This window comes from Haliaeetus albicilla, chromosome 2 (assembly GCF_947461875.1).
Source record: "Haliaeetus albicilla chromosome 2, bHalAlb1.1, whole genome shotgun sequence".
Taxonomy (NCBI): Eukaryota; Metazoa; Chordata; class Aves; order Accipitriformes; family Accipitridae; genus Haliaeetus; species Haliaeetus albicilla.
In genome coordinates, this window is record NC_091484.1 from 12007599 (window position 1) to 12032738 (window position 25140).

The 25140-nt window shown below is 55.2% G+C and overlaps 1 protein-coding gene across 3 annotated transcripts; it reads right to left on the reverse strand.

Moving 5' to 3' along the window:
• Positions 1-4994: 4994 nt before the first annotated feature.
• Positions 4995-21260, reverse strand: KCNS1 (potassium voltage-gated channel modifier subfamily S member 1). Of its 3 annotated transcripts, none has more exons than XM_069806569.1 (3): positions 20290-21260; positions 13851-14843; positions 4995-7706 (listed from the first exon to the last, which is right to left on the reverse strand). In XM_069806569.1, exons 2-3 carry the CDS (start codon positions 14814-14816, stop codon positions 7251-7253), a joined length of 1422 nt encoding a protein of 473 aa, XP_069662670.1. In that variant the 5' UTR covers positions 14817-14843; positions 20290-21260; the 3' UTR covers positions 4995-7250. The 3 variants fall into 3 exon arrangements, with proteins under 3 accessions (XP_069662670.1, XP_069662682.1, XP_069662676.1); XM_069806581.1 differs by lacking the exon at positions 20290-21260 and adding an exon at positions 19728-20255; XM_069806575.1 differs by lacking the exon at positions 20290-21260 and adding an exon at positions 18364-19558.
• Between the last annotated feature and the right edge of the window lie 3880 nt (positions 21261-25140).

The window sequence follows — 25140 nt, forward strand, 5'->3', positions numbered from 1 at the left end:
GCATCAGTGTCATGACTCATATTTATGCGTTAAAATACTCTGGTTTATTCTTGCTTATCAGGACAGGTTTTAAGATGATGTGCCTCTAGTCAACCAATGTTATGCAAAATTCTGGAGGAGCATACAAGCTTTAATAAACACAAGCAGAAAACATGTCAGATACACATTTTTGAACAGGCGATTCTTTAGCCTTAAAACATTAGTAATTCTGCACCTCAGGGAGAGATTTGCTTCAGTTCAGGGGCAGGTCTGCGTGCTGCTAGCTCAGTGACAGTTCAGAAGGCCACGCAGTGGAAGTTCAGGCAGTTTCCCCGCAGCGAGGAGCGTGGGCAGCCTGGAGCTGCAATCGCACAGGAGATTGATTTGCCCCAAGGGGTGCTCTGGCAGATGGGGATGGTGAACTCTGCTGTAGATACTTGCTATCTTTGCTCTGTTATTTCACACTGCAGGAACTTTCCTGAGCCTGCAGTCAGGTTTGGGACTAGGTACGTATCAATTTATTCACCTTCCTACACAGCAGGTAAGGCTAGAGGCTCGCTCACCTAATTCTGGCTGACTTGCTGCACTTTCAGCCTTCTAGCTCGGAAAAAGATGTTGACAGTGAGTGGGTGCTGCCTTCCAATGGTGAACTGTTGGCTTCTATGTGGTTTCCCTGAGCAGTTACTAAATCTGTCCTGAAGGGATGACTAACCGAAGCAGAGATAGAATTCATTCAGGAGTCAGCTTTGGTTAGCAATCCTGGAAGAAACAAAATAGATCTGAGCTTTTAAATGTGAGGAAGGAGTGTGGAAATCAAAGGAAGGGAGACTGCGGGCATTTCTAGTAACTGGGAAAGCCTGGAGCTCTTTCATATTCTCAGTAACGTTACCAGGATATTGTGGAGCCCCAGCATGAAGGGAAGGTTGTACTCGCAGTGCAGCAGCAGCACCGCAGCCGTACCAAGGGAGTGTTCATGTGCACTCCATTCATGCTGGGAGCAGTGCACCTGCTGCACAAATATTAATTGCATATAACTAACAAAACCAACACTGACAAGTAGCCATGAGCTGGGACTGATGTTTTGCCAGGTTTTTCTCCCCCGTGGGGGGAAGAGTCAACTTCCCACAAAGCCCGTAGCACCAGCAGTTTTTTTCTCCTCCTCCCATAATAATTATCAGTACTAAGGTACAGGTGTCGCTGTGCCAGTGTCCTTTATGCCCAGCTACTCTTCCCTACAGCCTCATTTTGTCCCATTTCCTCTTGTCCACAGGCCAAAAGTGTCTGAGCATGTGCTTTAGATAAATGCTTTGAGTGTTGGCTGACAGCCCTGACTTTTGAGAGTTGACAATTTTTCATTGCATTAATCACTCTGGCAAAATTTTAAAGAGTCAAACCAGGAAACGCCCATTTTGAGACTGAAAGTGACTTAATTGCCCTTTAATTTAAGAGTCCAGGAAGACAGCCAACTTGTTTAAAAACTTTAAAACAATTCAATTCCATCTTCGAAGCACAGTCTGTTTTGCTCCCCTCTAGGTTGTCACTATTCAAATCAATACAGCACTGGAAACAGAGAGAGCCCAGAATCCCTGAATCCCATCCAGAGTGGTCACAGCAGCAGAACAGCTTCTTGCAGACCTGCCTGTGCACGAGCAACCCATGGCTGAGCTGTAGGGTGGCCTTTCCTTAGCCCCGAGAGGCTCACAGGCTCTGGACCATCACTCGTTGACCGTAGAGGGAATGATCTTGGAACAAAGTCGCAGGGCAGTTTTCCCTGTCTGCTGTTCTCACCAGATTCAGGGTCTGGCTGTGAACATGCATTGCTGGTGCTGTGCTTCCCTGCATGTCTGACCTGTGTTTTTCATTTCCTGAAATTGTGTGACCTGTCTAGGCGTATTTGGTTAACTTAATTCCACAGCTTCAAGGCTATTCATTTAGCTATCTCAAAGGGATAGAACAAAAGCCTTGAGTTTATGTGTTTCCTACAACTAAGTTAATAGCTGTGGTTTGGATAAAGGCTGAAGTGAACCCATGAATATATGCAGACCTTGGGGCTTTCTTACTGCCAGGACAAAGTGTTTTAGCATAATTTTGTAAAGAAAAATTTGAATTACAGCACTGTTGCTCTTCACTGGTCTCCCTACATAGTTCAGCAAATACAGGATTTACAAGTAACACTGATTTAACAGGTACATAAGCAGTCAGCTCTGATTTTTCACTCTCTCCGCTGAGATCAGCAGGGCTGTAGAAGCCTATGAGCAGGAGAGATCCCAGAAACGCTGCCAGCGAGGAGTCTTTCCTTCCTACAGATCAAGCCCTTCAAAATCTCCCAGTTTTCCAATAACCAGCTGAGTGCACAGACCATGCTCAGGGTGGTCACAGATCTGAAAGTTGGCAAAGGAAAAGAAGTTTTAAACAAAAGTAATGAAATTTACTTTGTCTCTTTGAGCGGAGTGGTCTAATTCTCAGCTGTGAGAAATAGCTTGATAAGGTCACTCCTTAATCACCATTCCCTGGAGGCTAAAGAGTCACTCTTTCATCAATCATTTTGTGAGTGTGGAGAGCAGGTTTTCTAGAAATAACCTGATAAAGTGTTTAATTGATTTACCCACTGTACCAAATGAAAACACAGTCACTCTCAGGAAAACTGATTAGGGATTAGCAAAAGAACATGAATTTCCTACTTGCCTTAGAAATAGTAAGTCAGACCAGTCCTGGCAACCCATCACTGCACAGAAGTGTCTTGCTAATGCGAACGTGGGCTGTGATCACCCACTCCTTTGGTGCTGGGCACCTTCCTGCACCCAGTTCTTCCCTGCTCTGCAGAACTCAAGCTCTGCTAGATCTGCTTGCACAGCAGTGGGAGGATTTTCCTAGTGCAGTTACTCATAGCCATACAGATCCTAATGTCTTCACAGAGAGCAGGAGGCTAAAAAAAGAAAACGTCTTTCGTGGCTTTCCCAAACCCAAGCTTGGAGCTCTCACACTGAGAGCTGCCCTTTGCAGCACAGTGGAGGGGCTCACGGGAGGTCCTGCCTTGCTTTTACCCCCCAAGTTAGGGGAGCTTTTGCCTTGGAAAGATTAGCAGCATGTGGATTTTTATTTTTTAAAATGGAAAAACTCTCAGAGGAATAAAGATTAAACTATTATTAACCCCTCCTATCACATCTAGCAAAGGAATGCACTTGACGCAGAGAGAGCAGCAGTATATCTTCCCCTCTCTGGCCAGCCCCCTGCAGACAAACAGCCTACAGACACCCCCCTCGTTTCAGAGCGTCAGAGAGGCCACTTAGAGCATCAGGAGCTAGCTCAGCTTTTTATGCTGCCTTCAGGATAAAGAAGGATAAAGCCTCAGCAGCATCAGAGCACAAACTACACCCCCTGAAACAGAGAGCCAGCTTCCAAAGAGCAGCCACCCCCTTGAAGTAGCCAGACACACTGGTGGGATGTTTCCTCCGTGGAAAGAAAATTGGCACTGGGCTTGCTCAGCTTGGCTAGGGATGCTGCTCCTTGTGTGCTCAGCCTCTGCCTGGGGGCTTAAAACCCTCTGCAGGTGCAAAGGTATTTCCTTAAGCAGCCTGGTGCTGTGCAGTGCTATTCTTGGGGCTCTTCTAAACCTCCCAAGGGGCTACTGAACTTTTCAAAGCCTACAGGCAGTGTTGGCCAGAGGCAGCCTGTGATAATGTAGCTTAATTAGCAATAGCTCTGCTGATGATCTCAGTCCCTATCATGGGCAGTTTGCTGGCTGGGCACTGGAAGCTGGTCTGAGCTTTGCCTTTGCAGCAAGGAAAGTGGTGGAGGCTGGATGTGATTAGGGCCACTAAAGCTGAGGGGATGTTCTCTGTGCCAGGAGATGGGATTTAAACACAGCTGTGGTATTCAAGCAGCTGCTGGCCTGCACAAGCTAGCCTGAATTTGTCTGGGTGGGCTTCAGCCCCCCTGGCTTTAATGTTTGGAGCTAATGAAAGCAGCAGGGATGAATGGGGGATGAACGCACCTGTGAGTCTGATGGACCAGCTCCTCTCGGGTCTCCAGAGCTGCAACGGGCTATATCCCCTCCTCATCCCAGGCACTGATCCACTGCCCTTGCTAACAACCACAGCTGCAAGCAAAACAGCTGGAAAGCTGACAGGGAAGGTGCACACACATCCTCCAGCCTTCTGCTGGCAGAGGTGTGCCTAAAACATCATTTAACCAAGTCAAGCAACGAACACTTGCTACTTGAACTATATTTTCTTTTAAATTAAGTCTTTTCTACTTTTAGTCCAAAACATGACCCACGAGCCAGGGGTTAAAATTAGTTTCTTAAAACAAGAGTGGCTATTAGGGGGAATAACAGCCAGCTGCTGCTCCTTGGCTCCCAGCACTGGGTTTGCTCATGCTGGTGGCTCAGCTCTCGTGTCCCTTGGTATTGCTGATCACAGTGTGTGTGTTCCTGCAAATTTCTGCTCCTCCCCACGGGCTTCCCAGATTTCATGGATGTGTAACAAATGGAATGGAGGACAGAACCATGCTTGGATGGGGCAAGCTCTTTGCTTTGGGAATCATCCTGCATTTTTAATGTTAATTGCAATCCTTTCAACTCTAAAAGCTGCTTTGCACTTCCCTCCCTCCCAGCCACGATGCCTGGCTCCCTGTGCTGCTCTTCCCAGTGCCCCCTGGCTCCGACCCATTCCCTTGCACCCCGGGGACGCCCCATTCGTTGGACATCCAGGGAGATGGGTTATCCAAAATGCTCCAGCTAGGATGACACCAGTAGTCCAGGCACAAGGACTAGCTGTCACCCACCATCTGGGGCAGGGATGAGGTGGGGGCTGTCAGGGTGGGAGCCCCAGTGTGCTCTGAGACGGTGCTGGAGCTGGCTCATGGGGACCTGTAATCTCACCGGGAGCAGCCTGGCTGCTCCTGCTCCCCGGGGGCTGCTTGCACCGACCCACTGACCCGGCCCCAGCTCAGCCGATGTGCTGCATGAGCACAGGCGTGCCGAGCTGCCACGAAACAGAAAGCCAGCCTCCAAAGTGGGTCACTTAGGTCTTTAATAAAATATACAGTATGCATCCCATGCATAGATAGAAAATTAATTTACATGCTCTTTTAATTATTTGCATAATGCTTTTTAATTGATACATGTAATTTAGTCTTCACATTTTAATACATTTTGCTACTGGAATATTTATGGGCAGAAGGGGAAACTCCTTCCTTATTTCAAGTAACAGTGCAGCGGGAGCTGGTCGGAGCAGGCAATGGAGCTCACCGGTCCCAGCTTGAGTAAGAATGAGCGCAGAGCAGACCACAAACTGTCGATACTGGAAGACTCGATGACGCCAGGAGCGTGAGCACCCTCCCATCCCGCACCGCTGTTTCTTGGGGACCCCTCCCCGAGTCCCACTGGGGTTCAGAAAGGCTGGACCCACATTGGCCTTGGCTTGTCTTTTTTTCCCCATGATCAGCAGATTGTTACAGGCAGAGCCAGCACCGGCAACTGCAGCTGTGCAGAAAGCCAGCCAGGACAACTGGTGGCAAACATCACCAAGCAGGTGCCCGGGGCCATCCTGCAGCCATCAACATATTTTTGAGCCAATTATGTGATTGCAGGGTGCACATTTCTCCTGATTGGAACAGGCGTTGCTGGGTGTATTCCTCTGTGCACAAAGGAGCTGCACGATTTCCAAACAAGAGAACTGTGGGTCAAGGAAAAACTCCATAGGGAATTAATGCTGTGCTGGGAGCAGCCCTGAACGTGCTCAGCCGGGTGGGGGATCCAGGTGGGAAGGAGGTCCGGTGCTCCAGGAGGACCTCCCTGCCGGGCTGTGAGGTGCTCGGAGGCTGCGGTGATGAGGAGCAGTGCAAGGTCCCCTCTGCCCCAGCTCTCCCGTGGACATGGGGGGTGCTCCCTCCCTGCAGAGGGAAGGTGAGTGCATTGGTACCCCGGGAGCTCAGCTCCCTGCGGGGACAGAGGTGATGCCCGGGGCAGTGTGATTCCCCTCCTTACAGCACTCCTGCCCCTGCCTGGCCCCAAGGCAGGGAGGGACGAGGCAGTAGAACGAAACCAGGCTGGGGGGTTGTGGTGATGGGGACCAGGGTATATGACAAACCCAGCTGGCTTTGGTCATCTCCACCCCATCATGGGCTGCTGCAGCCCCTGGGCTCCCTGGCGGCTCTTCCCACAGTGGAAATCACGAGCATATGACAATGGCAAAGGCAGCTTCTCCATGCCCAGGAGCATCCCCCCATGTCTGCTCCCTGACAGCCCTTTGCAGGGACTCAGCCTCCTCTCTGCCCTGGGGACTGGGTGCCAGCAGCCACAGAGAGCAGCTGCTCCTCCAAAATAAATGCCCCACAGCATGGGAGCCCCATGGAGCAAAAAAAAGCTTGGGGGGGAAGAGCCTCAGCAGGGGTGGCCCCTCAGTTCCCCCAGCTTGATCCCCTCCAGCTGCTCCTGCCTTGGAGGACAGCATCCCTTTTGCCTGGTCATCCCCAGCTGGTGTCCCCCCTTCATGGACAGTGCTGCCGGCCATGCCACGCTCCTGGCACAGCTTCAGATCCTTGGGGGCTCCTGGCTGTGGCAGCACAGGGAAGCAACTGAACCCCAACTGCAGTGGAAGCAAGGTGAGGTCCAGTCGATCCCACTGCAGGGGCTGGGGACAGTGAGGCTCACACTGAGCTGGACACCACCTCTCCTCCCATATGACTCATTTCTGACCCCCTTTACCCCATGGCCAGCGGGGCAGCCGAGCCTTTTGAGGCTCTTTGCAGCTGGGGGTAGGACGAGGTTGGGGCTGGAGTTGATGCCGATCTGGCACAGGACCTGCAAGGGCAGCCAGCCTGGGTGGACACTGCCTCGCCCTCAAGCTATTTAACCTCACCCTGGATAACACAAAACCTCGGGGCAGAGGAAAACCCCCTTCACGCAGCCGGGGCAGTGCCTGATGAGGGGTCACCTGTATTTCTTTTTTTTCTCGCTCCCTTTCTGGCAGGAGTATGTCCAGCCCCACAGCCTCTGTTTGCAGCCATGGGGGAGCATGGCTGTCGCTGGCTGAGGGCTGAAACACATCCAGGCGGACCCAGCCACTGCGTCCCGGGGGCTGGAAGCAGCCGGCACCCACTGGGCATCTCCTCCAACCCCTCCTGTCCTTCACTGGGGGTTTGACGCCAGGCGCGGTGCGAGACGGGAAGAGCCTGGCTCCTCCGCCATGTCCCGGTGTAACAGCCGTGCCATGCTCACGGCGAGTGAGCAGGTCCCACGCGCGCCCCGGTGCCACGGCACAGTGGGGTCAGGGTGTGGGGTGGGCGCCGGGGGTCAGACCGCGGCGGTCGGGGCTGCCTCTGCCCAGGGAGGACTCGCTCAGAGCCTCTGAGTCTCGGTCGTGGCTGGACATGCTCTCCGCGTCCTCGGGGTCTTTCTTCCCGCTGTTCCTCACGGCCGCCTCCAGCGCCTTCTGCTTGCGGTAGAAGTGGGAGAACTTGTTGAAGATGATGGTGATGGGCAGCGCCACGACCAGGATGCCCCCCAGGATGCAGCCCGAGGCAGCCAGCTTGCCTGCCACGGTGACGGGCACCACGTCGCCGTAGCCCACGGTGGTCATGCTGACCGTGCCCCACCACCAGCACGCTGGGATGGTGTCAAAGCCAACGTCTTCCTCCTTCTCGGCGGTGTAGGCCACGCCAGAGAAGACGGAGACCCCCACGGCCAGGTAGAGCAGCAGGATCCCCACCTCCCGGTAGCTGTGCTGGAAGGCAAAGCAGAGCGGAGGTCAGTGGGGGCCACCGCACCCATCATGGCCAGGACCCTGGCACCCCGCAGCGCAAATACAGCCCTGCATGCAGACTCCTTGCATGCCTCCGTTAGGGATCTCGATGCCTCTATCCATCTCTGCCTCGGGATGTCCCGCTGCAGGGCCGGGCTGGGACGGGTCGGGGGGTGCATGGGTGACCCACACCTGGAGCGAGTGGGGCAGCCGGGAAATCAGCCCTGGCACCCACAGCCGCCCCTCTGCCCTCCACCAGGCTGCGAGGAGGAGGCAGTGCCAGGAGGGAAGGGGGAACCTGTGCTTCCCAGCCAGGGTTCCCAGGCAGAGGCTACTCCCCTGCCTCCAGCACTCACTCTGACCTGATCTCAGCTAATAATATTTAGACACGTTTTCCTTTTATCTTGGCAGATCCCCAGAAACCACCTCTGCAGAAACCCAGGCAGCCTCTAAGTGAAGCGATTTGTGTTTTCCCGAAATGCTGGCGCTGCGCTCACAGGGAGGACGTGCGCCTCTGCTGCAGGCTCAGCTCTAGCTCTTCAGCCCTGGGCTCCTTGGCTGCCAGGGACCCCACAATCGGAGCCCCAGGGACTCACCTGCTCCCTCCTATACCCCAACACCATCTACAGTCCCAGGGTCCGTTTAACCCTTTGTTACACGCCTGGGTAGGAGGGATCAGGGTGCTCCAGCTAGCAGAGTCCAGCAGGCTTTTGCTCTTATGTGCTGGGGAGGGATATTGCACTCAGGGGACGCAGTTCTAGGGAAGGCAGAAACTACCCCCTGCCCTAGTTTCTGTCCCCTGTGGTTCCATTCCTGGGGACACTTCGACCTTGGGGTTCTAGGTGACTTTAACCTGTGTTTGAGCTGGCTATAGGACACCAACAATCCCAAAGTAACATAAGGCAGTCCCTGGCTGGGCTCACTGCAGCACGGCTGCTGCTGCTCTGTTGCTCAGCCGGGCTGGGCAGCAGCTCCGATGGCCCTGCAGCACATCACAGCAGGGTCAGCCTCCGTCCCTTCCCCAGCACCCATGGGTGCAGGAGCCAGATGGGGGGGGGGAGGCTGTCTTTGCACTGCCTTGTTGCGGAAAGAAACCTGGGTGGAGGCAGCCAGTGCTTCCCACTCTGTTCCAGACACCAAATGAAATGAGATTTCACAGCTACTAGAGGCAAAACTCTGGCTGATGTGACTCAGGAGGCACCAGCCTGGCAGTAAGTTTCTCCTGGCTCGGCACCCCAGCCCCAGGGCTGGGTGACAGGTTGGGGGCTGGCCACTGGCACCTGCACAGCACCCAGTGAGCCCCGGCGAGGGGTCTGCAGGACGGCCTGAGGGCAGAGGGGCTTATTCCAGGGGGACAATTCTTGCAGAAACTACTGTTTCTGAGAGAATTAAATTTTCCTTCCAGTTTTGCTGCTTCTGCATGGGAGACTCAAAGTGAACCTCTGAGCTGACATGAATCCAAGCAGCCCTGCTCATCAGGTCAATCCAGGGATCCATCCAACACCAGTGCGGGCTGGTCCCAGCACCCACCCCCATAGGGTGCCGCATGCCCCGGCTCGCCAAGCCCCACCCTGAGGGGTCTGGGAGCCCCAGTGGGAATGGGGCCATGGGACACCCAACCTCCCAGTTGGGTGCGTGGGACCCAGGGGTACAGACTGACGGCAGAGGTATGCAACACTCCTTGAAGAAACCGTCATTTCTCTGGTTTCAAACTAAAACATTCGTGTTGCAATCTTTCTTTGGATATTCTTAATTTTTTAGCAAAATATAAACCTGTGCCAAAATCCTGGGGTGGGAAAAGGCAGTGGGTGGTTAGGGGACAAGGCAGCAAGTGACACAGGGAAGGGGACTGCCAGAGGACAAGCTGGGACCAGGCAAACCGCCATGGGCCAGCACTGGGCCAAATCCAGCACCCAGCTCCTGCTCCTGCCCCATGGTTGGCGAGGTGTGAGCCGAGAGCCCTGCAGGCAGCAGGGACGGGGACCCCCGGCACAGCCTGCTCTTAAAGCCCTGCAGACCAGGAGGGGACCGCAGAGCCCCCGTTTTCTGGCACGGCCAGGCTAACCACCCACCAGTGCCAAAACCACCGCCATCCTCACAGCTTGGCTAGTCCACTAGGTTTTTGTCATGAGTGAATCTCTTGGATGTTTCTGCTCACGGATCTGCCAGCTTGCTCTTCATCTTTTGGGGAAAGGAAAACAGAGCTCTGATCGTGGGGGTTTTTTCCCAGTCTCCTAATAAGCAGAGAATGCCTTATTGGAGACTACATAATGACTAAACGAAACAACATTTGAGCAAAGCAAACAGCAGAAGACGTGGGAAAAGAGCTTCCACCATCAAGACGAGACACAAAGGAGGTGGATTCGCCGCAGGGAGCGAGAAGGCTTTGCTTAGACTGCTGGCAAAAGCTGCTCAGCTAATGCCAGTAATACCGAGGGGAAATAATCTCCTCTGCCGTCGCCTGTGGCTGCAAATGCCCTGTAGCAGCTCTGAGGGGGCTCCTTGAGAAGGACAAACATCTCAGAGCCACTGAGTTTCAAAGATGTATCACTTGGCCATGAAAGACTTGCTCCTGGCTGGAGCTTAACTGTATGTCTGTACGTCCCAGCTGGGAAGCAGCAGAGCCGAATAACCTTATACATTTTTAAAGAGTATCAGTTATGGCCCTGGCATGTGTCGGAGGGTGAAGGCAAGGGGGAAGTCAGGCAGCTCGATAACTCCCACTGCTTTAATTTACAAGCAGGGTCAGGGCTTGCAGCACAGGCGAGGCTCCAGGAATCTCTCAGCTGATCCTCAGGCACTGGCTGCCACCTATTTGCAGCCATTTATCTCCAAAATGTGTGGTTCACTCATTGATCCAGGGGCAGGCAGCTGCAGCTGGGGTTTGGGTGGGATGCAGGCTTAGCAAGCAGCCAGCCTTGGAGGAGGCGATGCTGGGTAATAAAAGGCTCCAGCAAAACAGCCACCCCAACAGCAAGCTCTTTGGGCTCCTGCCCTAGCAGGAGGTCTGTCTGCCCTTGGGACAGCCATGGGCCATGCATGGGTTCCCTCCCTCAATCAAATGTGCATTTTCCTCCAGTACAGCAGAAAAAAAATGAAATGGAAGAGCCTGGTTTGAGCCTGGCCAGAGATACCAGCGTGGGGACCAAGCACACAGATAGCCTGCAGTAGCAACAGCAGGGTGATGCATCTGCCGTCTGGGGACGTGGCAGCTCTGGCTTTTCCAACCTATTTGTGTTTTTAGGCCCCTAAGGGGACAGACAGCAACTCCTGTAGATCTCTGCAGATGCCTAAATTACTCAGTGCCTAACACCTATTGACTGCTGGTGGGAGACAGGCACCAAACCCACACCCGGGGAAGCTGCAGTAACGGCCACGGATGTCGTGCGCGGCAGGGAGGAAGAGCAGAGATGTGTGGGAAGCCTTTCCTCAATTTAAATAGGACCTGGATCAGGCCCCATGCAATCTGAAGACCATTCAGAGTTTATGATGCACAAATGGCAGAAATCCTTCTGCTAGCACTTTCATGGCAGGGGAACAATTACTCAGCTTGCCAGACCCATCGCACCCGCTTCCTGGCTGTTAACAGCCTTTACTCCTCTGCTGCTGCTTTATGCTCTTGCAATAGGAAGTAAATTATGATTAACAAGACGTTGTAATTTATGTGCCCAGTAAATCACAACGCCAAGCTGCTGCGTCAGATTTGTGTCTTCGCTCATCCCCATTTACAGCTGGCTCCGGAGTCCCCAGGAAGCAGCACTTTGCTGCACGTCACTCAGTGAATCAGTGGCTCAGCAGAGACTGGAGCCGGGACACTGCCAGCTCCCCGGATCTCGTCTGCTGCTTAATAACATGCAGATGATCCCATCAGTCCCTGCTCTGCTGCAATGTGTTGTTCATGCTTAAATGGAGCACAGAAAGGGTTCAGGGAGCCCTTCCCACATGTACTGTTTTATCTAAATTTTGCAAGCAGTGTTACACGGGTCTGTCACTTGCTAATTGCTCTTTCAAGGTGAGTGTTCAGAAGTAAGTATGATGCAGGTAGGACTTCAGGCATCTTCATTTCAAGGAATCCTCCGTGGACCCTGTTTTCAGCCGGCTTTGAGGATGCCAGGAATTTTTTCCCCCCACTTACTCTGATCATCTGTGGGCTTTGCAGGATTAGTGCTGGGCTGGGCTGGCCCTGCTTCACAGCAGAAGTTGGCAGAAGACCTTTCCTGCTGCCCATCCTCATCCCCAGCCACACTCAAGGGTTGCTTTTCTCCATGGCTCACCCACGGGAACGGGTCCAACCCTGGCAGGCGAGTCCTGCTGACACCAGGACACCCCATGCCAGCCCTGCCACTGCTGCAGCAGCGAGAATCGGGGTGTCCCCAGCCTCAGCTGTGCCCACTTCATCCCTGCGATGGCCCTTCAGTGGGAGCAGCACCAGGAGCTGTGGCTCTGGCCCCTGCCAAGCACTGAGTGTGAGGAGAGCATCCCTTTGGATGAATTTCAAGCTCTGTTATGAAGATTGCTTTGTTGGTCATTTGTTTGACACACCATTTGTTTGAAGGTGGAAAAAGCACAGGGATATTTGCATGAACAGTGCTTGAAAAACCAGTCTTCTGGATTGAATGTGGGACCAGAGGCAGTCCCATGAGGAGAGGACACGTTTGCCCTGGTGACCTCCTCCCCGTGCCCAGCATGATCCCTGCGTGTGGTGGGGCATGGGGCACATGTGTTGCTCTGCATCTTGGCTGGCTCTAGGATCAGCTTTAAGATTTCTCTTGATGTGGTCGCCAAGAATCAGAGACAAAGGCTGAGTTTAATTGGCCTCTGCAGGAAGCTGGATTTTCTGCATAAGTGCAGGAGGTGAGGGGACAGTTTCACCTTCCCCAGATTCAGGCACGTGGCCCTCAGCACAAGGGGGATGGAGGAGGGAGGGATGGTGGGGGAGAGCAGAGAGCCGTGCAGGGCACCGTGGCTGGTCTGTGCTGCACAACTGAGCTGCAGCGATGGAGGTCTGGGCTGCAGCACTAGGCTGGTGAGGATTTCATGATAACTTCATGCTTTGACCTGTGTCACAGCTGCTCTTGGTCTGTCTAAGGAGGCTGGGGGTGCTGCGGAGGGGGTCTGGAGAAGCACAGCCTTGGGGCACACCATGGAGGATGAAGACCTCCTCTTACCAAACCTGCAGGGGTGCCACCTCTTGGCATGCCTGGACCCTGGTCCTTCACTGTCTCAGCATCTCTTCTCAGCATCTCTTCATCCAGCTCTTCCTCCTGAGGACCACACGGTCCTGGGGCCAGCTTCCCCCAGCCTTGCACACAGTGCTTTCCCCAAGCTTTTCCAGCAGGCTGAGGGGCAGCTGCTGGTAGCGCAGGCTCTGCTGTGGACATGCACCCTGCCTTGGGCTGGTTGTCCCAGGCCCTGCAGCTAACCACCCTTTGCTTTTCTGTTGCTGCTCTGTGCCCCCCCATGGTTAACCATGTGCCAGTCCCAATCTCGTCATACCCTGGAGCACCCAAGCATCAGCTCAGCTGCACCAGGATCTCTACATCTCCCTAGATGGACAGACACGGAGGGGTGGACGATGGCTCCCGACCAGCTGGCAGCATGCCCTTAGGAGGTTCCCCCTTCTCCCAGACTGAGGACAGAAGCAGCTCCAAGCCACACACGCTGGTGCTGGCATACCCAGCAGCTGCTGGCTGGCCCAATCCCTGCTCAGCAGGGCGCTCACAGCCCAGCTAGGCACTGACCCACTTCTGGTGGAATATCACTATCCACCCATGCATGGCTGAGTCCATTCCAACACCGTGCAACTGGGCTTGCACACCATGGTGGGGAGGGAATGGCTAAGTCCCTGGAAGCACCAGTTCTGCATGAAGCAAAGTCTGCAAGCAACGGGGTGAATTGCTGTTCGCGCTGGGTGGGTGTTCAAAGAGGACTCATGCAGTGCTCCTCACACTTGGTTGCTTTAGCAGACACACAAGCCAACAGCCCAGCCCACCACCCCAAGCAAGCTTGCCAGACACCACCCAGAGCTGGTAGCTCACCGGGAATGTTCACATTCCGCAGCTGTACCAGAGGTCTCCTTCTTAACCAGAGACTAAGAGTAGATAAGGAGATAGAGAGCCAGTTTACCTTTAAGGTGGCCCCCAGTGACCTCAGCCCGGTGGAGTGCCGAGCCAGCTTCAGCACCCGGAATATCCTCATGAGCCGAAACACCTGCACGACCTTGCCCAGGTTGCCCAGCTCCGAGTCACTGCCCATGGTCACGTCCACCAAGAGGGTGAAGTAGAAGGGCAACACCGAGACAATGTCAATCAGGTTCAGTGGGTGCTTGAAGAACTTCCTGGGGTTGGGGGAGAGCAGGAGGCGGGAAGTCACTTCAAAGGTGAACCAGGAGATGCAGAAATACTCCAGCTTGTGCAGGACGGGTTCATCGAGCACGTTGCCGTTCTCATCCACCTCCTGGTACTCGGGCATGCTGTGGATGCACATGGTGGCTATGGAAACCAGCACCACACTGATGGACACGAAGCTGAAGAGTTTGCTGGGGATGGAGTAGCCGGGGTTCTCCATGGTGAGCCAGAGGCGTTTGCGCATGTTGCCGCAGCGCAGCGTGCTGTAGCGCAGCAGGTCATGGTTGATGTCAGAGATCTCATCGGGGGACGTGTCCACGCTGCTGACCTCGCTCTCCTCGTCCCAGTTGTGGTGCCGGCTCTCCAGCTTGCGCTCGTGGTAGCGGTAGCTGCAGCAGGAGTCCAGGAAGAACTCATTGATGCCCCAGTACTCGATCTCCTGGCAGAAGGAGAAGACGCACAGCTCCTCCATGACGTGCAGCTTCCCCGTCTGGTAGAAGTGGAGCACATAGAGGAAGAAGCCGGGGTTTCGGTCAAAGTAGAACTCCCTGGCGCTCACGTCGTAGTCATCGCAGAGCTGCAGGATGGACTCCTCTGAGTCGCAGGACAGCAGGCGTCCCAGGCGGGTGTCGGGGAACTTGGAGAGGGCACTGGAGCTGAGACGCCTTCTCAGACCCCCCACGTTGATGTTGATAACGTCCTCCTCAAAACTGGGACCCCAGTAATTTAAGGTCTTGTTGACCATGATCAGCAGAGCGGGAGCTGGTTCCACCTGCGGGTGAGACACAGTGGAGCTGGAGGGCACGCAGGGCTCCCCCCAGTCGATCCGGGAGCTCCTGGGCAAGGGGGGCCAGAAGCACCCTGGGGAGTGAGGAGGGATGTTTGCATTTTGAAAAGCGAGGACCAGGGAGCGGGGAGGGGAGAGAAACTGCTTTAGGCAGTTGTACTTCTGTGGTATGGAAGGAAAAAAAAAAAAGCTGATGATTTTTCCAGGCGAAACTTTTCCTTGCTTTTTTTTTTACCTCTTAAAGTTTCTCCCTTTGCTGATCACTAATGGCCAAAGGAATGCAGTTTACTGCACCTCCAGCACCTCATCCATGGGGCTTTCCTCGTTCAAACAGGTAATTAGTCACTGAAGAGAGGATTTATCCCCCAAAGAGCCTCCCCCGAGGAAAAAAAAGATCTCGTCAATTCACCACCGCAGTGATTCTGCCAGAGCTTTGTAGCCCAACTACCTATGTTGCTAATTAGACCTGGTCAAAAAGTCCTTAGATGGTGCAGTCTTCCCAGCAGCAAAGGCAGTTTTGCCAAAATCAGAGTGTTTTCACAGAAAGTGTCAGTTTTAGGGAGAATTTCAGTGAAATAAGTGTCAAAACAATTCATCTGCCTGCTTTGTTTCCTCTTGTGTGTTCTGTCATGTAAAGTATTATTTTTATAATGTTGAAACACAACAAAAACATGATTCAGAATCATTGATGACTCTGAATTAAAAACCTGTACATTGGCAGGGAAATAAAACCCAAAGTTTTGATTTCTATTGTGTTTCGGGATTCTTAAAAGTTTCAGGGAGCTGGGCTTTTCTATCCAGCAGAAATTCCATTTTCTAATAAGCAGCAGTTAAAGCATCTAACAAAGAGAAGCATTCCCACACCTTCAAACACATCTACCCGTCTTGACCAGAAGCTTAGAATAAAAAGGCAAATAAAAAGGTTTGTGATCTTCTTGTGTCACCCTGAAATCAGACTTCTCCACCTACCTTATTAATCAAAACGTCTGGGGACGTGCGGAGCAGCCCTGTACCCACGCAGTCTCCCCGCTCCTGGCACGGGGGTGTTGGGTGTCCTCAGAACGGACACTGCATTTCCTCTCTTGGTTGAGGAATTACATTTTTCCTCACGCATCAGCTACTATGGAAAAATCCCACTATTAGGCATGACTTGCTCCTGAGCTCTGCTCGCACTTCCAGGGTCACCGCTGGTACCAACATGACTTCTGCAGCCACTGATGCTTTTGCTGCAGTGGTCACTGAGACATTTGTGACCTCCAGACTGGCCTGTCTCCCATCCCAAAGGCTTCCCTCCCTGGTTTTAATCAACCAGCTGCTTCTTAGAAAAATCTCTCACCTTCTCTGTCCTGTGTCACCCACTGAAGTTTTCAAACTTCTAGGTGACACAGGGACAGAGGCCACAGACAGGCAGCAGGAGCAGAGGGAAAAGACTGCAGCAGCCCCCACGGTGATGCCGAGGTGCCACCAGACCCCACACAGGACAGTCTGACAGCAGCCACCGAGGACCAAGGCCAGGTCAGTGACACGAGACGGGTTCCCCTCAGCCCAGAGGAATCCCAGTTCCCCTGCGGACCCCGTTGCACCTCAGCCCTGTGTTGCTCATCAGACATTTCCTGGGGCTTATGGGGCAAACACTAAAGCAGGGGCAGGGCTCTGCATGTTTTCCAGTGTCTGAGAAACGCAGCATAAAAGGTTTGGCAGACTGGGAGGGACCTGGGGGACATTTTTCACATCTAAATCTGGAGGTCAGAGCAGAGCCAGAGAGGAACAGGTACCAGACTAATGGTTAGAAATAAACCCCAGAGGTACTTTTTTAAGCTGAGCAGGGCTGTGGGTGCAGCAAATGCTAGATTTGTGCGAAATAGTCTGGCAAAGGCATCTGCTAATTCCACTGCATCTCCGAGCCAGGGCTCCTTAAAGACACAGGCTTTGTACCACAAAGCCAGCGCTTCCCATTACACCATGTCTGGAGGAGGCAACCGGCTTGTAATAAGCCTCAGAGCTTAATGGACTCATTGTCTTGCCTTTCAAAGGCGAGGAAAAAAGAGAGACTTTTTTAATGCTTAAGACAAAAGCAAGGGAGAAAAAGGGGTGTAAACAGTCCTTTCCAGGGATAAATTGGAATTTCTGTGACAGATTAGCTTTTCCAGGGAAGACATCACACAGCCCATCTGTGGGGTGGGGATGACTAATCCAGGTTCCTTCCAGAAGGATGCTCATGCATTCAGGCTACAAACACACACACAGGGGCCGTGGGGGTGGGTCTGTGGGATCCAGTTTAGCCCACACCCGTCCTCAGCCTCTCTCCACACCCTCCCTATACAGCAGCTACTCCAGGAGACCAAGCCAAATGTCACCGAAATCAAAGGCAAGGTGGTTTGGGGGCTGGTCTGGGGCACGGGGCAGTCTGGCTGGCTACCGGGGGCTACACTAGGATGGCAGGACAAGCCTAAAGAGATGCTCCAGCTCAGCAGGACCATCCCCAGCACACGGCTGTGCTGTGCAGCTGCCGAGACGTGCCAAACCCTGAGGGCCAGGAGGGAGCCGGCTCCCACCTCTCTCCCAGCTCAAAAAAAAAAAAAAAAAAGTGGGTGTCAGGACCCTGTAAGCCTTTGTACCCCGGGGAAATCCCTCCCTCCCTCTTCTCTCCATCCCTCCCGCGCAGGAAGCAGAGTGAGGAGAAGGGTCGCGAACTGTCTGAGATGCTCCTTTCTGATGTTCGCTTCTGAATACAGCAAATTATTTCTGCCCACATACAGCTTTCATCTAGGAACCTAAAGCAGCAATTAATAGTTTTATAACTCTTTTGCCTACTGGTTTCGCAACTAGCTAAGCTCAGCTTTAGAACAAAACTGAGATTTGAACTAAGACCTGGTGTGATCTCTTCTGTTGGATCATCAAAGCATGTGCCCATCTCGCATTTGCAGGAGGGGTATCTGCTGGGAAACAGAAGCTTACTTTGGTAAGGTTGGGTGGTTTTTTGTTTTAAAGCACAAAGGACAGAGAATACAAATGTGCCTGTCTTGAATAATGTGAATTTGCAAAATTTCCATAAATGATTGGTAAAATAGAACAGATAAAGCCAGTCTCTTTCTGATAAATTTTGAAATATATTGTAAGCTATTTAAAAAGACAACCATCAGAATTACACAAGCCCCGTGTGAGCTGGGTGTTGGGTGTTCAAATGAGTATGTATCTTGTAGAGACAAAAATCTCTGATATATGCATTTATGACAGTAAAAAATATAAAAACAGATCAAGCATATCTGTAAGATATGCTAGAAGAGTTTCCCTTGACAACGTATTTTTTTCTTAAGGGCTTTCAAATGGAAGTTATGTATATTTATTCTAACTGGCAGAGGGGGTCCAAGGGAGTGGGAAGGAAGATGCTAATAGACATTCAAGTGAGGATGCAGCAAGTGCAGGGAGTATTGCACACAGGGGCTTTTCCAACCAGGTACAATGGATTTAGATTAACAGTCCAAATAAAAAGCCCTGTACTTACAGCTCAGCGAGGCTTCCCAGCGGGGAGTCGTGTGGCTTGTCTCAAAGGAGCCATTAGAAATGCGTAGAGGAGGAGGAAACACTTATCCTTTGCCTGTAGCCCAGTCCTAAACGCCCTGTCACCCAGGGCTTGCGACCCTGCACATCCCAGGCGTGCAGGGCTGATGGCTGCACACCGCTGGAGAAGTCCTGCATGGGATGCCCATGGGGCTGCGGTAGGGCTTGGGGTCCCCTGCTGGGTACCTGAGGGAGGGGAGTGGGGCTGGCTGACCCCCCAGCTCCTGCAGGATTGTGTCCACATCAGCCACACACTAGGGCAGGACTGGGGAGACGCCTGCTTTCTGGGCATCCAAAAGTGCCCCTGCAGAGCCCCGTCCCCATCGCCGGGCGTCCCTGTACCCATCGGCCTGAAGATGCTCAGGCCCAAGGCCTTCCTTTGGCCGGGGGAGGGGGGGTGTTGCCAGGCGGGCAGGGGGGAGCATGGAAGGGGGATTCCCACTGCTAGCTGCTCCCTGCAGGCAGAGCATTAGCTGCTGCTGTACGCTGAGAGGCCACCAAAATGCTGAGGGCTGGGGATGCGGACGACTCCCTGCTCGCTTCGGGGTGCAGGAGGGGGCGATTACCAACAGCTCGGCTTTCCGCTGCGAGCGGGCAGCCCAGCGCCTGCTGCAGATGATGCCCTGCCCTGTGCCAGCCTCCGCTCCCAGGTCCCACGCGGTGGGCGCACAGCTCTCCGGAGGGGACCCCCGCGCCCTGCCCCGCTCCCCGGGGAGGAGGACGTCCAGCCCCCGCGGGGAGAAGGCTCCCGGGAGAGGGACTCTCCTACACGCGCCTGCAGAGGGACGGGGAGGGGTATCCCCGGGCTCCGGGTCCCAGCAGCATCCCGGGAAGCGGGTGCTGGCACGGCGGCTCCCTGCTCATCCCGGGATGTCGGCGTCTCGCTTCCCCGCTCGTCCCGGTGTGCCTCCGCCACCATCCCCGCTCACTCCCGCATGCCGCTGCTCCGGTTGCCCTCTCACCCCGGGACGCCGGTGCCCCGGGTGCCTGCCGCGCCCCAAGGTGCCGATCCCTGCAATGCCCGGGGACGCCGGTACCCCGGGTTCCCGGCGCCCCGGTCCCTGCTGTTCCCTGGGTTGCCGATCTCACGGTCCTCACCGCGCCCCGGGACGCCGCTGCCCCGGCTCCCCGGGACGCCGCTGCCCCGGCTGCCCACCCCGCCCCGGGGACGCCGCTGCCCGCAGCACCCCCGGGACGCCGCTGCCCGCAGCCCCCGCCCCGCCCCGGGAGGCCGGTGCCCCGGGTCCCCGCGGTGCCGGTGCCTGCCGCACCCCGGGTGCCGGAGCCCGGCCCCGCGCCGCCGCTCACCTGCCTCGGCGCCGCCCCCGCCGCAGCGTGCGCGCCCGGCGCGGAGCCGCGGAGCCCTGCGGGGCCGGCGGCGGCAGGAGCTCCGCGGGGCCGGAGGAGGCGTGCGGGGGGGGGGGGATCCCGCCCGCCGCCGCCCCTCCCGGGGGTGCCGCCCTCCGGCCCGCCCGCCCGGAGCCGCGGGGTGGGAGCGGGGCGGCGAGGCCGGTCCGCGGTTCCCGGTCCCCGGCTGCCTCCGCCGCGGGCGCCTCGGCGGCACGATGGGGCCGGTCGTGTCCCCCCCCCTCCGCGTCCTCCGGGGCGGCTCCCGAGCTCTGTGCAGGGGAGAGGGCTGGGGATGCCCGGAGGGTGGGGGGAGCCCACCCCGTTCCCCGGGGAAGCCCACCGGGACCGCAAGACGGGGACACCCGATTTTGGCAAAACCGGGCGGGCGCGGCTCCGGTGCGAGGCAGGCGGTTTCCCCCGCGAAGGCAGCGCTGCGGCGGCCGTGCGGGGCCGAGCCGGGGGCCGGCAGCGGGACGGGGAACCTGGGCCGGGCGTGGGTACCCCTGCCCCGTCGCCTTACCTGCTGGAAGCACCCTTAGCAGCCGGGAGAGCCTGTGGGACGGCTGGTGGGAGCCGCGGTGGGGGTACGGGCTTCACCCAGCCCCGGCCTACCCCAGCTCTTTGCAAAGCTGCCCAAGTGGCAAGTGCTGCCCTCGGGGGGGGACTGAGCCCCCAGACCTATGTGGGGTGCAGCGTGCTGTCCCGTGCCGTGGGCGTTCAGGCCGAGCGGGGCCCCAGCAGTGGTGCCGACCTGCGCCGGGCAGACGATGCTCCTGGGCCCTCGCAGTCGCCCTCCATGCGATCCAGCTCCATCTTCCTTCTCGGGACGGGGGATGCGTAGGGCGCTGGGGCAGCCCCTCAGGGAAGAGCCCCCCTGGCTCACTGAGCTCCCCGTTGTCTCTTTAAAGGCTCATTGGGAGGTGTGTGAAAGCAGCGAGTCCCAGGCATGGCACACGCTGGATTTCAGGTCAGCGAGCCGCCACTGCCACCCAGGGCCATCCCCTCACGGCCCGGGGACTGCTGCAAGCACACAACTCCCTCAGAAGTCAGCTGCTGGAGCAGAGAGACAGGAAAGAGTGGATGGGAGACCTTCCCGGGGTGACGGCCGGGACTGCATGTCCTTGCAGCGATGGCTCATTGCTCCGGCAGCCAGCACGGAGCTGCTGTGTCAGACAGGCAGCTCGCACGGGGCGAGAATTCACACCACCCTCCGCATCGGATCCATCGCCTTGCTGATGTCAGCCCGAGGGGCTGGAGCCTGCGGGCACTCACTCTTCTCCGGGCTTGCACGTGGCCGGCTGAGAGCTCTTTTTGGTGGCAAGCATCCTTCCCCCTGCCCGCACGCCCGCCTCCCATGGCCGCGTGTGCTGCCAGCCCCATCCCTGCGCCAGGCAGCGCTTGCCGCTGCGGGGCCATCAGTGTGTTTCCATGTGTGTGATGTGTCAGACTGTGTGTGCCGTGTGCTTGTTTACATGGGATAGAGGCAGCGGAGGAAGGGGGAAGGGATGACTTTGAGGGAGGCCTCAGAAAAGAAAAAAAAAATGAGGAGAGAGAAAAAAAAAACAGCTGAGGGAAATTCCTCTGTTCTGTGATATGAAGCAAAAAGCATTTATTTTTATGGCAATTAGGGATGGCTGAGCATCCCTGGAAGCTGCAAGATAAACATGCCCAGCTTTGTCTGCTCTGAGCACTTGCAAGCCCAGCTTGCAGCGGGTGCTGAGCCCCAGCGGGGTGCAGCCCACAGGGTAGGAGGAGGGCTGGCTCCCGCGTGGGTTTTTCTCCACCTGTCACTGACATACGGTGATCAGGGTGAATTTTCTTTTCCCTTCTGAAAATATTTCTCAGCCAGCCATTTTTCAGGGAAGGAGCCATGCCTCATGCTGCAAGGGCACCCACTTTGTCTCTGCACCAGAGCTGCATTTATGCACTGCCACAGACCTGAGCCCCGTCCCCAGCAAAAACCAGCTCCCCTAGCACCGGGAGGTTTGCTGAGTGTTCCCTGAGCTGTGCAGAGGAGCTGAAGCGTTAGTGGGAAGCAAGGCAGGGAGTTGCCAGGGCTCTGCCCGTAATGCCCGCAGGCAGGAGGGATCACCCTGGGAAGGGGCTTGGGGAGACATGGAGGGGAGACACCTCCACGTCTCCCGCTGCAGCTCAAAGCCCTGGCTGGAAGCAGCTGCAGGAGAGCAAAGTTCACCTTGCAGGCTGCAGAGGCCCCATTTAGGCTTGTGCTGGCATCGCAGCATCCCTCAGAGGGGACTTGGCTGCAGCATCAATGGTACCCGAGGTGAATTTTCCCTTTGCTGCACAAACTCAGATGCGAAAGGCCTGACTCTCCCATTAGCTGACCAGAACTTGTTGGCCTGACTTCACACTGACACTGGCAAGCCATGGCAGGAAAGGAAGACTCCCATTTTAAGGCTCTTTCCCAGCGAACTGAGGTGCAAGGGCCCTTACTTGGCACAGCCGGGTTTGCAGCTGCGCTGGGAGGGCGCAGCTCCCCACGGCACGGGCCAGCCCTGTGCCTCTGCCGCCACTCCTGAACTAACTGGCAGTGATGTGGAGATGGGAACAGGCAGAAAATCAGGTCAGCTGGAAACGCCTCGCCATCTCTTCCTTTCATGTCTCCCCTCATCTTCCTCTCTTGGGGAAGCCCAGGGGGGATTATGTCGATAACCACACGGCAAATCCTCCACGCGGGGATGGAGGGTGAAACCTCTTGCCGGGGTCTCTTCTGCAGTCTGGAAGCAAATCACAGAGGCAGGGTGAGTCTGAAGCCAGCAGCCATTTCAGTACTGCAGTGAGTCATCCCGAAAGGCGCTCAGCTTGTGGCAGCTCCCTTCCTTTCTTCCTTCTGCCTTTTTTTTTTTAATAGCTGATGTAGCAATAAATTAAAAAATAGGGGAAAATATATATGAATATAGCATGTCTGCAGAGCTCCTTTAATTAAAAGAAAAATCTTCAAGCACTTTTCAGCCCCTTGGACATCCGTTGTGAAAGGCCAGAGCCGCTGGGTACCTGCCACATGGGAGGGTGGGATAGAGCGGGGCGAGCACCAGCGCACCTGCGAGCGCAGGGGCATCCGTGGAGCTGGCTGTCAACGGGGGCTGATTAATGCTGGGGACATGAACACAAAGCATTTCACAAATAGTCCTTTCCAGAGGGAAAGAGCTAAATTAGGGCAGACACAAAAGCCAGCTCTTGCGTTTCTCAGTGGCAAAGACTTAATATGTGGGCTTTCCTTAATACTCTTTTTTTCCTGGTGGTTTCTGCATTTGCTGGTGTGTTTGTCCTCCTCGGCCTCCCACGAGCTCTGGGAGGGTGTTGCTCCAGCCAGAGGGGTTTGGGCTTCTCCTTCCCTTGCCATCGGCTGTCCCCACGCAGCCTTGGCTCTCCCTGGAGCCAGCCCACGGGGTGGTGGGGAGGGAAAACCGAGCCGTGATGGCAGCATCCTCTGAGCAGGAGGAGGGGAATGGGGACCACCAGCTCTGGGCATCCCATCCCTACAACCCCCATCTTCCTCCCAGAGCCACAGGGTGTCTGTAGGCACTGCTGCCCAGGGGGATCTCAGCCTGCTCCATGCCAGGAGATTATTTAACCAATCTCCTTCAGATTTGAGCCTCATCCAAAGCTGCATGGGAGCCTTTGGATGCACCTGCAGCATCCAGCCCCCTGCAGTAAGGTGACTGCATCACCATCCATCTGTGGCAGGCACGGGACAGGCTCTTGGCGTATTGCCTGGCAACGGCCCATGGCTCTGACAGCCTGAAACTTTTTTGGCTTGGAGTTTGACTGAGCCCACTGGGTGCCTAAGCCAGGAAAGATTAATGAACATTTGCTGAACTTGCTGGAGACCTTGGCTTGTGGTTGTGCTCTGAAGCTGTAACCAGAAACATGAGAAAATTTGGAGTCGTAACACAGTGGTGGCTATTTTTGTATAGATGGGGAACCTCTGGAGAGGGAACAGGGAGATGCTGCAGTGTAAAGTCAGGTACTTCAGAGCAACGATTTACTGTCTGGAGGGCTTCCACGTGCCCTGAGGACATGCATTGCCTCCTGTGCTGCATCCCCTCCCTCCGCTCTGTCTCTGCCCCAGGTTGTTTCACTGCCCTCCCGCATCCAGGACACATCCCCAAAATCAAATTCAACAAAACCAAGGGCTCATCGTTAACCTGCTGGAGCATCTCCAGCCAGGTCTTCCCGTGGGCCAGACAGCCCTCTCCAGACCATTCCCAGCAGGGCTAGGAGCCGCTGCGGGCAGGGATGCTGGCAGAAGGGCAGGCAGCACGGTGTTAGAGGAGAGGTTAATAGTGAGGGCTTGGTCTGTTCCCTGCCACCTGGCTTTGGTGCCCTAGTCAGCCCAGGCATATTTCATTTACTAGTACAGACAAAGCCACAGCAACTAATCATCATACCCAAGCTTGCACAGGCAGCACAGACTCACTGCTTGCTTTCTCTGCCAGGAGAGAAACAGGTGAAGATGGAAGCACAAATTTCATTGTAATTAAATCTTACAATATTGCAGGTCAAGTCATGCGAGTAACCAAGAGTGCAGCCAAGCCTTTGACTCTCCACAGGCTCATGCAGTGCAGACACTTGCCCTGCACTTTGCTTTTGATAACTGTGCGCAGCCATGGCCATGGCCATGGAGGGTGCATGTGGTGGCTCCTGACCCCCGCTGGGCATGGCCAGGCAGGATGGAGCAGGGAGGTCCATCCCCTGCCCCTCTGCTGCCCCAGATACGGCACTGCCTTATAAATTAGTATTTAGTGATGATACGAGGAGACGAGTTGGAAATCAGTCTCTCCATGCAATAAGGGGATGAGGATAAAGTGAGATGCTGTTTCCCTGAGACAGTTGATCCTGCAGATACTCTCATCCCATAGCAAACACAGGTGAGGGGCTGGCATCAATGGGAGCAGGGGCAGTAAACCTGCCCTGGGGGTCTGCCTCTTCGCCAGAGCTGGGGATGGAGACTGGCCACTGAAATTGGGCCCCTTCAGCCCCTGCCTGGCTGTGATGACACAGCTAGAAATTTCAAGCCAAAACTATAAACTGCTGATGAATTGTCACTATTGGTATTTTGCAGGTGGAAGTGCCCCAGTGGTTTGAGCACCCAGCTCCCGTTGCAGCTCTGCCTCCAGCTGCCTCTGTGCTGGCAGGGGTGTGAGTGCAGAAGCAATTACAGCTGGAGATTAACAGAGCATGGGCTGAGGGGAAAGGGGCTTGCCCATCTCTGCAAGGATGCTGTCTTTTGGGCACCCTGCAGGAGGTTTTGGCGGTGCTGGGGGTGGCGAGAGGGGCTCTGGTGGCAGAAGGCCTTCAGGTTTTGAGGCTCTGAAGGATGCTGGGGGGACTTGCTGGCTTCCTCCAT

Coding starts and splice junctions, on each gene's coding strand:
- KCNS1 (XM_069806569.1), bottom strand. CDS start 14,816: ATGGTCAACAAGACCTTAAATTACTGGGGTCCCAGTTTTGAGGAGGAC. Junction 7,707..13,850: donor CACTGGGGGCCACCTTAAAG/GTAAACTGGCTC, acceptor TTTGCCTTCCAG/CACAGCTACCGGGAGGTGGG.